General features: G+C 36.5%; 1 protein-coding gene across 1 annotated transcript in view; it reads left to right on the top strand.

Moving 5' to 3' along the window:
- Positions 1-2,844: 2,844 nt before the first annotated feature.
- Positions 2,845-14,662, top strand: part of LOC104542519 (calmodulin-regulated spectrin-associated protein 2-like) — a gene marked incomplete at both ends in the record, with an annotated part of 47,047 nt that continues 35,229 nt past the window's right edge. The window contains one exon of the mRNA XM_010186861.1: positions 2,845-3,104. Within this exon, the coding sequence (XP_010185163.1) occupies positions 2,845-3,104 (260 nt within the window). The remainder of the gene's footprint in view (positions 3,105-14,662) is intronic.

Raw genomic sequence — 14,662 nt, 5'->3', positions numbered from 1 at the left:
TTATATGTTTGCCTTTAATAGTTATAATCTTGATTTTTATTTATTTATTTATTTTTAATTTTCTTTTTTAATAACTAAACCCCAGTAGTGGATATCATTTTTTTCATCATAAATGCATTTATTTTATTTTATCTTGTCGCTTTCGGGTACAGTTTGGTGAAAACAGAAGATCCAAAATTACTCATTGTCAGGAAAGGGGTTAATTATTTCCTGTCTTTGGACTTCTCTTCTTTCTCAAATTTTCAGACTTGAAATTTGTCCTTGTCTTCAGTGAATCTAAAAGAGAGGATGTGACTTCTGCTCGTGTGTAGCTAGCTGTTCCTGCCTCAGGAGGTATTTTTTCATATGGGAATGAGGCTTTTTTAGGTCTTCTAAGAAATGACAAATGGCTTTAACTCTTTTTTCCTGTTGCCCCCTGCCCCATGTGATTCAAACAGGGTGCGTGTTTTGGTTTTGAGTTGGGATTACTTTGTTTTCTTTTTTCAAAAAAAGGCAAAATTGACTGCCTGTAAATGGTGACATATTTACTAAAAATGTTTTCTTCTGTCTCTCGCTTGAGGAAATAGCACAGAAATGCTTTAAAAGTTGGCATTTGGGATTACAGAGGATAAAATCACAATGAAGATTGAGCTCATGATACCAAGGTGGAGATGGTTCGTGAGGGACTTCTGAAATAATGAACTTAATATTTAAATAGACAATGTATGGACAAACAAGTAACAGAAAGAAGGACAGGTAGAACTGAGATAGAAATAATACCTAGGGAAGCAGGTACCTAGCAGCTCATAGAGTTCTTTAATTTTAAGTTCTTTTTATAGTATCATGTAGAGTCATTAAGTGAGGCTGGGAAGTGACAAGAGAAGACTGCAATATCATTACATGACATTGGTAGATTTTTTTTTTGTTAGTAGTTTTATTACTGTCTTGTAAAAAAGTAATGTTGTTAGGCATTAGGCTTGTATTTTAAAGGGCTAATTAGTTTTGCTGGCAGTATATTTTGATCTGTATTTTAAAGCAGAGCTGTCAGCTTTATAGCCAAATTCAGGCTCCTGGTTTAAGCAAATTATAAACTATACTTCTCTTCCCCTTGATATTCTGAATTGTCAATAAGCACTATCTTATCCTTTTTTACCATCCTTATGACATTTGAGAAAGTATGTGTTAATATTTCTTCCTTTTTTTTTGTTTTAGCCTTTTCCATTTGGGCTCAGGAAAAGAATCACATGCTCTCTATCCCATAAATGCTCTTGGCTTAACTAATTTTACAACAATAGGGAGTGAAATTCTTACATGAGGAAAATGGAGCATCTTGCAGTGCATATGTCTAGAAATGTGTAGTCTGAAACTGTGTCTTAAGTTATTTTCCACTTCACTGGTTATTTAATTTCATTTGATCTAGTACCATATTTAATTAATTTATAACTATTACTTTTGTGGTAGACAATTATAAATATAGTCTGTCTGTACTATGTAGTATAAAGTATTTGGTATAAGTGTTAGATTAGCTCAAAATGCTAATTTTGTGGTTAAAATATCAGCATAAACTTGATGGAATATTGCATAGCATTCTGTGGGTGCTAAACCAGTTCACTGAAAAAGGAGAAAAGCGACCATTTTAAGTGGAGTCAGTAACGCTAATAGACAAATAAGAATTTGATATTTTGGCAGAAGGAAATTGATAATATTGTTTTCCTCTTTTTCCATTCTTTTAATTCTAGTAAAAAATCCATATGTTTATGCTTAACTGCTGGATTGTCACCATTCTGTGATGTGTGACCTTTGAAATAGGCAGTACAGTAATCAAATTTCTCTTGTATAAATGAAACCTAGAAGGTTGCTGAGTGAAAGTTTCCCTTTTTGTCTGGAATTATTCTATGCTAAAATACAATGTTCCATTTCCGTTTTATTACTGTAAGAGTTAATTAGAATTAGAACAGAATTTTTGTTTAAATGGGTGTTTATGTCTCTGACTTATATAATGTTATGCCAACGGAAATGCGAATGTTTGGGCGTGTATTTGGAAGAGCCAAGAAATTTTAAAGTAATGATGCTGTAAACCACAGGTTGGCCTTCTGGTGTGACCTTTTCAGAGTGGAACTATTTTTGAATTTTTCTTAAGTTTCTATTTATAGTTCAAATGTTATATTTATATGCAGTTTCCTCCAGTGTTTTTTATCACGATGACTGATAAAAACTCTGGCTTTCCCATCAATATGCCTTCTTTAACATAATACTGCGTCCAGCTTTGGGGACCCCACTTTGAGAGTCATGGAGCTGTTGGATTGGGTCCAGAGGAGGGCCACAAGGATGATCAGGGGAATGGAGCACCTCCTGTACTAGGCCAGGCTGAGAGAGTGGGGGCTGTTCAGCCTGGAGAAGAGAAGGCTCCAGGGAGACCTTATAGCAGCCTTCCTGTTCCCAAAGGGGGCCTACAGGAAAGATGGGTTCAAGGAAAGATGGATACTCTTCATCAGGGAGTGTAGTGATAGGATGAGGGCTAATGGTTTTAAAATGAAATGGAGTAGATTTACATTAAGTATTAGGAAGAAATTCTTTACAGTGAGGGTGGTGAGACACTGGGCAACCTGTGCCAGGGAAGCTGTGGATGCCTCCTCGTTGGAAGTGTTCAAGGCCAGGTTGGACTGGGCTTTGGGCAACCTGGTCTGGTGGGAGGTGTCCTGCCCATGGCAGGGAGTTGGAACAGATTATCTTTAAGGTCCCTTTCAACCCAAACCATTCTATGATTGTGATGAATTTTGAGTTCATACATATATATAAAAAGCAAAAACCCAAAACCCTAATACTGTATCTATAATGACTATTGCTTTTTTTTTGTCTTTGTAGAAAATGTTCCAGAAGAACTACGAGAACCATTTTACACAGACCAGTATGACCAGGAGCACATTAAACCACCTGTTGTTAACTTGCTGCTGTCTGCAGAACTCTATTGTCGTGCTGGGAGCCTTATTCTCAAGAGTGATGCTGCAAAACCACTTCTAGGTCATGATGCTGTTATACAAGCCCTGGCACAAAAAGGCCTCTATGTCACTGACCAAGAAAAGTTGGTGACTGAACGAGATCTTCACAAAAAACCAATTCAGATGGTGAGTGTTAATTAAATGCTTCTATGTTGTGTTTCTTCTATTCTTCCGTGTACTCCAAATAAGTGTATACCTACCTTACAACATGCATCATTATGTTATTGAAGTCTTTTCCTCAAGTGCTAAATGTGATTCATTACTGAAAGGCTTATGATTGTTATGATTTGGGTTTTTTTCATCTTGTAGCTGAGTGCAGGTGTATTTCCTCTGTTCTAATGCGTGAAAACACCTATCATTCTACTTAGTTCAAGTGTTACATTTTTAAATATAGCAGTGACAATATGATCACTTTGATTTCAGTTTTACAGCACTGACTGTTAGAGAGTATTTCTTTGTTGGAAAAGTGGTTTGAAAATAGATTTGGGGTTTTTTTCCTGCTCCTTCTGGTAATTTTTGGTTAAAAGCTTAAGAAAAAAGGTTTTGATGACATAAGCAATTCAGCTGATGTCCTGGTTTACTGCAACAGAATTTTAGAGTCGGTTTTCTGTTGAGGAAAACTGCAGTTTTGTAAGGACTACAACACTCTATGCCATGGGAACAATAAGACACTTTTATCTTGTGGCCAGCCTTGGTGTGCAGGTTGCCATAGTGATCAAGGTGTTTAACCGTTTTGAGTTAACCAGCTGCAGAAGGTTTATTTCATACCATAAGCATCACATTCAGTATAAACTGGGGAGTTTGCTGGGGATGGCCCTCCTTTTCCTCCTTTTTTCCTTCTTCCTTCGTCATCCATGAAGAGAAAAGGAGGAGGAAATCTCAAGAGTGACTTACCTTCCTAACCCTGAGGCCTACTCCCCTAAAATATTGGCTGAGTATAATCCTCTGTACTTTAGTAACATTGTTGTTAATATTAGAGTTTATTATTATTTTAAATTAAATATATTTCTATTTCAACCCATGAATCTCCTTTCCTTTTCCTGACCCCCCTCCCCAGGTGGGGAGAAGGTGTCAGATGATAGAGCAACTGTACAAACCACGATAACCTAATAGCATTCAGTAGTCATCAGTTACATATTAAGTTAATGTAATACACACAACAATGGTATAGTCTTTCATGAAGTCTCTTAATATGTCTTTGCTTTATACAACTGCTAATTAAAACATTAGTTCAACAGATGAATGATTCTGTTACTAAGCTCTTCAGTTGCAGATTTTCTTCCTTGATTGGAGCTGAGCTAAAAAAAAATTGTCTGTAAAAAGGATAGCAACATGTGGCCAATTCTTTCCTCTAGGTTGTTTATAAAATGACAGTATGATAAATGTAGTTGTATCTTATTCTAAAGTGAAGTATTCAAAATTATTTCCACCTTACTTTTTAATATATTAAATTCAGAATAGATTAAGTAAACATAAAGTATGAGACTACAAAGGTTGAGAACTTAAGCTTGCTCATTTGAAATAAGGAGAAAATTTTGTTGTGATAGCAATGGAACTAATGTTCCTACTATGTTTGGAGGTATTTATAGCCCAGTATAGTCTTTCAGATTAGAATACATTGGACACAGGGAATAAAATGTGTAATAGAGAAAGGACTTCTATAGTTTTTTGTCACCCATGAGCTGAATTTTGACTTTGCAGTCCAGTTTTCTCAGGGTCTCTTTTGTTTTAATCTACCCCTTGGAGTTGGCTGACTGCTCTGTTTGGAGTCCTTTTGATACTTTCATGGTCAGTGACCTGTAGCTGCTGCTAGAATGGAAGTGTATGAAAATTAATACAGCTATGTTTTTATTGTCAGCTTATTAACATCTTGTGTTTGCCTAACATGTATGAAGACTAACAAGTATTTGGCAGAACATGACTAGAGACTCTCTTATTTGATCAGTTGGTATCAACTGATAAGTTGTAGAGGCTTTACAGGTGTGATATCAAAGCTATTAATTAGTAATTATTTATTCCATACAATATTGCCAAGAAGTATTAGGGCTCTTAGTTTGCATGAATGTTTTTTAGAAGTAGCAGTAGTCAGTTACTGTGATGTAAAGACTAAATTCTTTACATCTACTTTGGTTTTTGTTATTTTATTTTAAAATTCTTTCTAGCTTGTAGAATACTTAAGATCTGAAGATACAGATTTTTCAACAGTAGTAATAAAACTAGTCAAGACACTTTTTCTTTACGATTAAGCTGTGATTAGTGAATGCAAATAACTTAAAATTTTGCTAGTCTTTTTCTTTTTAAATCTTGATGTCCTTTTAAAAAGGAGAGCTCAGCAAAGAACAAGTGGCATTTTAATAAAGGAATCTGTGGATAGCAAATACAAGATATACTGAAGTGATACAAAACTTACAGGATGCTTGTGACAGTTATGGATGATTTAGGAGTAAGCATCCATTATCTTCATGGAAGTCAAAGCATTTAAGAGATTAAGAAGCAATCTTCCTGACTTTTTGTGTTTTTACAGAACTTAATTCCATTCTTGTCTCTGAAGAAAGATAAGGTTAGTGGCTTGCATTGATGAGCCTGTGGTTTTCCCATTTGATTTTTTTTAATTTGATCCCTTTCTAAAGTAGTTGTAAGAGGCATCTCTTTCAGAGTTGTCAGTTGAGAAAATGTCAGTATTCTCAAGTTTGATTTGCTGATCTTTAATTCAGTGATTAATATTGCTTAATGCATTTCACCAGCAGTTTTGTATTTCTCCTGTGCTTGAGTGGCTGTTTGTGGCTGTCTTTCCTCTGTTGTTTAGATATAGTCCAGCAAGTAGTTATTCCAGCATCAGCGTTGTAATGTTGACATCTCCAGATTCCTACTTTGCCCAGGTCACCCATCTCCACTCCTGTGCCAGCAACAGCCGAGTGTACAGATGCTGCTGAGTTACTTCATAAGCAGCTGGGAACACAACTGGCTTGGGCAGAAGGGCAGCCATGTCTAAAATAATTGCTACTGAAGAACCAGCTGTGAAACTGTAGTCTCAATACTAATATTCTGAGCCCAGGAGTTTTAATTTGCTAAGCCATGCTTATGTCTTGGTGTGTGTTCCTAGCAGCAACACTACATTTTCATTGGGAAGTCTCAACTTTTTCTATTATATAGTCAGCAAAGTTGGCAGGGAATTTCAAATATGGCTGTTGCAGTATTGACAGTCTTAAAATTATTCCCTTGATATCTTCCAGTACCTTTTCCTAGTGTTCCATATGTCACGGTTTCTACAATTCTTACAAAGATGCATATCCTGCTTTAGAGCATGGAATGCTGCTTCTTTTTCAATTATGTAGAACAGCAAATTTGCATATGTAATTAACTCATACATTCCTCTGGTAGACCAGATTGGGTTAAACCTATGTTCAATTTTATTTTCAGTAATTTAATAGAGAATAGTATGGTAGTTCTTCTCTTTGCTAGCCTATCTTCCCCATAAATAGAAGAAAGATTTTGGTGTTTTGGTGTAGAAGACATTTATTGTTATCTGCTGAGATGTACTATGTTCCTATAGCTGGAAAGAGATGAGGTATATGATAAAATGAAACTATGGGAAGAGATATGAGTAAGGAATGTTTTAATTTTACTTGTGCTTTTAAATGTGGTCAACAGACTTGGAATTCCTTGTGCTTTGTAGCATTGATGGCTATGGTAATTAATTGTTGATTTACTTCATGTGTGACTATTTAACTTAAGCACGTATGTCAAATTTTGGGCTTCTCCATTTCTTATGTAGCTATAATGGAAACTTCTTCTAGGAAGTACCTTATATATTAATCTTTGAAAGGTCTGGGAAATTGATGTGTTTATGCACTGTGGTCAGGATAGACGGTAGTTTCCTTGTTAGTCATGGCTGGCTTGGCTGCATCAGTGTCTAATTTGAGAAGCTGCAAATTTTTGTTTGTATGTGTATATCTCTATATACTTACATATGTGTATGCATATATAAACATTAGTTTCCCCCAGTGGAATGGGATTAAGAAAGAGGCATTTAGGGAATTAACACACAGTAACAGAAGCAAAGGCTTCTGTTAAAGCCTTCCCTGTGTAGGGGTAGGGAAGTACATGTAGAGCCTGGTTTGTTTTAGTTTTTCTTATGTTTGGTTTGTTCACATGTCTTATTTGTTTTTCTGGTAAAACTGAAAGCTGGGTTATTCTTTAGGCTTGTTCTGATTTAAAAACTTGTAATTGAAACTGTTCCTAAGAGATCACATCTTGCAATAACACTGTAGAACTATTCAGTGGTACCTCTATCGCTGTCCTCCGTGTATTGCGAGCTATTAAAATGTAATTCTAAGCTTATTTTTGTTAAATCTTCAAATTTTATAGGATCATCCTGTGGCCTTTATGTTTGGTAGGGGAGCAAATGAACCAAATATCATGTTGTTATTCTCCAGGTTGAAATTCATATGGCCTTGACTCTGATACCTTAGACTTTCAACAGTGCATAAATAGTCTAGAACGTGAAATTGAAAGCATGTTGAACCAAGAACTAGAGTATTTTTATCCTGAAAATTGTATTTTAGATCAGGAGTACAAAAGGAATTACATGGTGCTTAAAAAGTTTATGAAAGCAAAGTTGCAAAAATAAGCGCAAAGTTATTTATTTCAGTTGGCAAGTTCTAATTGCATTAAAAATGTTTTAAGCAGGCACTTCTAAATGGAAATAGTGTGAGAATTTGACAGGCTATAGGAATCAGAAATAGCTTAAGAATTCAGCATGGTTCTGATAATTATGCAACAATTTTGTTTTGATTCTTCCAGATATGTTTAGATCACTGTTCAAGTCAAGACTTTTATATTTCCATGTTGATTTATCTTTTTTTAAATCTCACATTTATTTCATGAGCCAAACTGACTTAAACCTTCAAATGGCAGATATACAAGAGGAAGACAATTTGGATTTTTTCATCTTTTTTTCTTGTATACATATTTTATATCTTTGTTTAAAAACCATTATCTATCTATCTATCTAATCTGTTCTTACAGGAAGAGACTTTTAGATAAGTTTCTGCATTATGGCAATAATTTTATATCAGCTGAATAATATATTTGACAAGCCCAATATCTTTATGAGAATTCTGATCTTTAATAAGGCTGGCCATTTTGTATTCATCTGTTGGTGATCTCTTCCAATTTGCCTCAAGTGGAGGGAAGAATAAACAGATTCAGTGAGGAATTAAGATATGTTTTCCCTCCCCCAAGTCCCTGCAATGAACTTCTGCCATTTGGGGAAAGGAATAAACAGTCAGCATCTTAGTTCTCAGCTGCCTGATGCTCTGCAGAGAAATGGAAGTTGCATAATTACCCAAGCTGTGGACTTCTGTACTGCCCAATCCCTAATGTGGCAGAGCCACGACGAACTAAATTTCAAGCTTGAGGACTAATGATATCAAACCTTAAATCCTTGTTTAAAACCAGTGTACATTGGAGGATGTACAGATACAGTAATGCTACAGACTATATTACCAGATTTGCACCAAAAAATACTTCCCCACCCTTATTGTTGTATATTGCTAGATTATTTGCATCTGACTTACAAAAAAGTTACTATCTTGCAAGGTTTCTGGGGGAAAAAAAAAAGGCAGTTTAAGATGCTTGGTTCTTAAATAAAACTCGGCTATTAGAAAAAGGTTAGTGTATACCTTGTATATAAACACTATCTCCAGGAAAATATGCGATGCTTTGAAATACTTATTTGTATTATCTTCTCAATATTGGAAAATATAAAAACTACAATAGGCATAATGCAATCAAAAAGTGTAACTTTTATGTAAATTTGAACTCTAATTTGGAAAAATATTGTTGCAGAAAAATGTCAACCAGTTGAGATGCAACCTTAAACTTACACACATGTATAATAGTTTTTGAAAAGCACGGTCATTAATAAAGAAACACTTAAACTCGCCAAACACTTCCACAATTGTCAGCCAAGATGTGAAGGGAATGAGAAGCTCTAGCAAAACCTCAGCAATAAGTCCATAATAGGTGATAGGATGAAAAATTGTTACCTTCCTAATTCTGAGATGTAATTTGTCTGTGATTTTTAATATTAAAAGTAGCTTGCTGTCATCCAAATTGTTTATCCATTTAGCTGCAAATGATGTTCTTCCTTGAAGATGTCTTCTGTGAGGTAGTCTGGCAATAATTCTCTCTGTAGCAGTTTGTGAATCTGGGCTACAACTGAGGTATAATGAGGTGTGCCCATATGAGCTTTTCAGTTGTGATCAGGAGCTTGCTGTGGAGGCAAATCTCCATATTTCTCCCCAGTTGCTGCATTTCTGGTTTGCCTTGTGGGGTCATCTCAGGGAGCACAAATTCAATTTCTTTCAGCAGCTAAACTGGAAGACGAGCTCTAAGGTCACACCAACAGTAGCCCACCTGCCAAGGAGTACTCATTTCACAGGACTAGAGGAGAGCTGATGGAAGTGAAGCCTCCGAGAAGAGAGTAGAGGCGATTCCTGGCACCTTTGCACCAGTTTTGCTTTTCTGTTGTGCAGCACTAATGGCTGAGTTAGTCATAGCCAACGAAACTTATGTGGAAGGAAATGGGGTTGATAGTGCTGATTTTGTACCCATAGCCACAACCTGTATCTGTTTCTGGATAAGATAGCAGACAGTAAGTGGTTAACTTGTACCGCAATCCAGTTTTTTGGTCTTTCTGAGAGAGCGCATTCATTTGAAATGACAGTCCCTCTCATCAGTAGTGTCTTTATCCTTGATGAAGGACTCCAGCAGCTCACCCAGTTAGCTCGCAGCTACATGCTACAGCCTCTGCATTTTCATGCTGTAGGATTCTTTTAACTCTGTAAGGCAACAAAAAGTGTACTAAACACTTCAGAGAACAAAGAAATAAGATGCGGCTTCTGCCTTGAAGAATTTCTGGTTTTAGGCATGATGTAACAAGTTTCCATTCCTGTGCTATTGTGAATTACTTGTTAGCTGAGGACATGCGAAAAGAATTTGCAGTTACTTGACTTTGGCCTATAGACACCATAATTTGTTAGTTAAACACTAGATTCTAATACTGATGTGATATTTAAGCATCTTGCATGGTAGTTTGTTTCACAGAAGATTAAAATAATAAGCAAATAGAGTGGTAAAACAGAACCTGAGTTTAGTCTAATGAGTCTCATGTGCTGCATAGTAGTAGTCAGTTGTTTTGTCTAGGATAATATAGTCTTTAGATGTTCCATATTCTTTGTTTGATTTCTGCTGTAGACACAGGGTTTTAGACTCATCTCTTCACAGACATTTCTTATAAGGTTCTCATTTGCTTTAAAATGGTGATACAGTATTTTTGCTGGTCATCTTGTCAGATAGCCCATCTCACTTGAGTCAGCATTCCCCACCATAGTACAGCAATGTGGCTCCCAACCTCCCTCAAGCACAATGGGCCAGTTCGCACTTTGGCCATAGTAACTGCTATAACCCTTCATTAAGTTTATTCTGCTCTTTACCGTCTTAACGTAGTGTTCTCCTAGCCTTTTTCACATAGCTAATCTTGACTCGCAGCCTGGGGATTTTGTGTTGCATGCTGCTCGCTTTTAATTATGTTTGCTTTGTATGCAGAAAATGCTTTTTTCAGTATCAGTAAATAACAGCAGTGACATGGGATGTGTTCTGCAGTGTTTGTGTAGAATTCAGCAGTGAAAAGCAAATACAGGTTATCAGTCTAAGTCATACTGGGGTTTGTTTTATTTTTGTAATTTTCTGGGAGTGAAGAGTATATTTAATCTAGGCCTGCTCCTTTTCTGAAACTGAGGTCTGACTCTTTGCTACTAATGCCATTCTTTTGCACTGTAAATTATTATCTTGGCTGTAGTTGAAGTGAGTCACTTCTGTGTTTCTCTGAGCCAATCGAAAGAAACTGCAGATGAAATAAAATTATGTAAATGCTTACTTTTATTCATATGTTTCTTAGCCTACAAATAGCTGAAAAGAAAAATTGCAGTAAAGGACCATTATTTATTAGAAAGTTTTCTTGTGGGAAAAAATAGACACTTATTCTTAGAGCATCAGTTTTGAAAGCTCCTGAGCAAGGACTGTCTGCAAATAAAGGTAGGAATTAACTCCTAATGACAATGTAGATTATCTGTATCAGAGATTTGTGGAAGACTTGGGTAGCTGCAAAGTCCTCTGCAACATCTTTCAAGTTTTCATGTACTATCTGCTCAGCTGCTGCACCAAGTGCAGCATCTAATGCAGAAGGTAGCAGAGCTACTGAAACCACAGTTATGTCTGCAGGGAATACAAAGGAGGAATTCTTTGCTAGTCCTTTATAGCCACTCTACTGCTAAAAAACCTGATCCTTTCCACTTGCTTTCATCTTTGCAGCTGCCCTCACAAAAGAAAACTGACAGCCTTCTATATTTCTCTAGCTTTAATTGTCATTTTTGTGAATCTTTTTTTTCTTTTCTTCCTGTATCCTTAATTTCAGTACACAAAGTCTGTAGGATTTTGGTCTTTTTCAGGGTTTCAATGTAGCTGCCATTTCAAATTCCTATCACTAAGAATCCTTGCATGGAAACTTAAAAAATAGCATTGTTCATGTTAATGACTCTTGTAGGGTTCATTTCAGTTGTGCAGAGCTATTGAATAGACTGTGCTGCTTGTATTGCACTGAAGCATGTCCACAGAACTGCCATAAAATCCCAGATCTCTACAGAACTGACCTTACATTTATCTTTGCCAGATGAATGGAGTAGGCAATGTTAAGAAATAGCAGCATATTATCTTATGTTTATTTTAATGTAAAATTCTGGCAATCACATATGAACTTTTACTGACATGAGGAGAGAATATTGCAGTACATCATCCAATCAAGATACATAATGTATTAAATAAACTGAACTGCTGCAGTTGGAATGATGGCAGGAAATAAAGGGAATACGTATCTCAAGAGAAGGTAGTACCTCCCAGAGTCAAGTCTCTTGGCTTTCATGGGAAAATAAAGCAGGTCTTCACTATTGGCTGTTGTCTGTCTTGTTCACTTCCTTGTAATTAGGAAACGAGTAATGTGAGGGCTGAAGAAAATAGTTGCTATTCTGCCTTGACCAAACAGAAGTTTTGAACCAGAGAGCTTGTGATTGTATTCTTGGTGTTTTTTCTTATGCTGCTGTTAACTGGGGGGGAAGGGGGGAGAGAAAAGGGGGAGTGGTGGTACTGTAATTAAAAAAACAAACCCAAAACAGAAAACTGAGAAACAGACACAAAAAACCCAAACACCTCACTCCTGCAGCACAACAAGGAAAAACAGTTAAAAGAAGATATAAATTATGAAAGAAAGCTGCTATGAATTAAAGTTTGTGAAGAATGCCAGATACCGTGTAGAAAATGCTTTCTAAACAGGTCAGGAAGTGTTTGCATTAACCTTGAAAGAAGTACTATTTTGTTAGACACAGTTTAAGAACATTATCATCCTGTTTTAAAAGCGCTGTTAAGTAGTGTCATTCAGCTTTTGGCTGTTGGCTTTGCTGCTGTGAACTTTCTTTGCATCTCTTTAAATATGTGAAATGGTTATTTAAATAAATGCTTAGGATTGGTCTTATTCTGCTAGGTTGTGTATGTTGGAGTGTGGTAACTAAGCTGTTTAGAAAAGAAGAATCTATGAATTATTTTACAGACTACCTAGAAGGTATTTCTTCATCAGTTAATTTATTTAAATGACATTAGGAGAAATCTCTCTTAATCTTTGTGCTAGATAGGGGAAAGCTAAAAATCTTGCATGGTTGTAGCAGGCAGTTACTTGGTTAAGAGCACTGCTTTCTTCCTATTATGGAAAATAGTGAGCTGCTTTTAGCAGGAGGTGTGGATCTGTCATGTAAACATAAGGAGAACTTCACTACCAGCTCTGCATAGCGTGCGCACACACAGAGCAGCAAAGGGACAGGACCACGTTGTCTGGTGAAGGAATACAGTTTGTACTCCCCGTAATGCAGCAGCTGCTCCAATATAGTACCAAAGAACACGGCTAAGCTGCATTTGTTAGTCTGCACACACCAACATGGCTCTCTGCCCGCATTTATCAGCAAAGAGCACGCTCTGTCATCACAGTAGATCTATCATAACATCAGAATCTTGGTTCTTACAAGCTGTGGAATTTAATACCATTATGGGATTTTTTTTTTCCTGAAGTTGAATGAATAAGATGTTGTAAGGTCTAGCACATCTAGTCTTCTTGTTTGACACTTAGGAAAATGCAGTAAATAGCAGTGCATTTCAGTCCTTTATATGAACCTGTAGGTTTTCTATGAACTATTAGGTTTATATGAAGTAGTAGGAAATTCTATTACCTTACAGAGATATATCTCCAAATTACCCAAAGTAAAATACAGTAGAAAGGATACAATGTGAATAACACAATTTAAGACTTGTATGAAAACATTATCTGGTAACTTGTTGAACTATTTAGGTCAGATTAATTTTGCGTGAGAGTTAATGTATATAGTGTATAATATGAAATCTCATATAGGGACCCCTAAGTTTCTTAAATATAAAATTGAGGTATCTGTTATATTATTAAAGGATACTAGTATAAGTAAATTGCACATTGACATCTAGGCAACAAATGTGCTACAGCAGGTACCAATTAAGCGCTGTCAAAAACAGCTAGAAAATGCAATCTGTATTATCAACAGCATTTGTTGAGAGTTTGTTACAGAACTTGTATCCCCTTACCCCCTTTTTACTGACACTGGCCTGCTGACCTACAATTTGCAAATTAATCCTTGGGGTTTGGGGGCAATGGGGACTTAATTTTGCCATATCAACAGTCAGAAGAGCCCTAACCATTAGAAAGTGCTTTTTCTTAAATTTCTTGCTGAAATCTTTTCTGCAGTGTCAGCCACATAGTTTGTGCTGTGTCTCCTGTGAACACAAAAGGTTTATTCCCTTCCTTTTTGTAGCAGGCTTTTATGTGTGGGCAGGTAATGTCTCTCACACTTCATTTCCCAAACCTTTATCTTCACTCTGAACGTCCTCCATTAGGTGCTGATCTTTCATGGGAGGTTGTATGGAAAACTGGACCCAGGATTCTGACTGAGGCCTCCTCAAGGCTTGTAGGGTGCGAGGGGTACAGGTGCATTTTTTGCAACCCAGAGTCTGCAGTTGACGCATCCCTGTATGGCAGCTGCTTCTGTGGCAGCATCACATTCATTGTATGCTCATGTTCAGATGGTTACACTTCTAACCTCAGGCTGTGTCACTAATCAGTGATTTTCTTAGGTGTTCTCCACCCTGATGCAAAAGGTGAATACAGACTTTTTTCTGACTCTTCTCTCCATCATAAGAAGATGATTTTGAAACTGAATGTACTATATATTAGTGACACATGCTTTGGGGGGAAAATACCCTGTGCTCGATTCCCCTTCTTAAGGGTGTGCTGTAAGAGAATAAGCATTTATAAAAGCTTCCTTCTCTGTTACATCGAATTCTGTAAATCTGGGTGATGTGTTTCTGTGGTATTGTTTTGTGAAGGCAGCCAGCTTTTGTAAGGAACTCAGTTCACTTTGAAGTGTTACGGTGCATTAACACCTTTGCTCTGTGGAAAAAAAAAAGTTAAAAGAATATCCATATGCCTAGACATTAAAATAATAAAATAACTAATACCCATATCTAGGCATTGAGGGATAATTTGTCTGGTT

The sequence above is a fragment of the Mesitornis unicolor genome, unplaced genomic scaffold (genome assembly GCF_000695765.1).
Source record: "Mesitornis unicolor isolate BGI_N332 unplaced genomic scaffold, ASM69576v1 scaffold15076, whole genome shotgun sequence".
NCBI lineage: Eukaryota > Metazoa > Chordata > Aves > Mesitornithiformes > Mesitornithidae > Mesitornis > Mesitornis unicolor.
The sequence above is the reverse complement of the archived record's forward strand: the minus strand, read 5'-3'. Positions and strand labels throughout refer to the sequence as shown.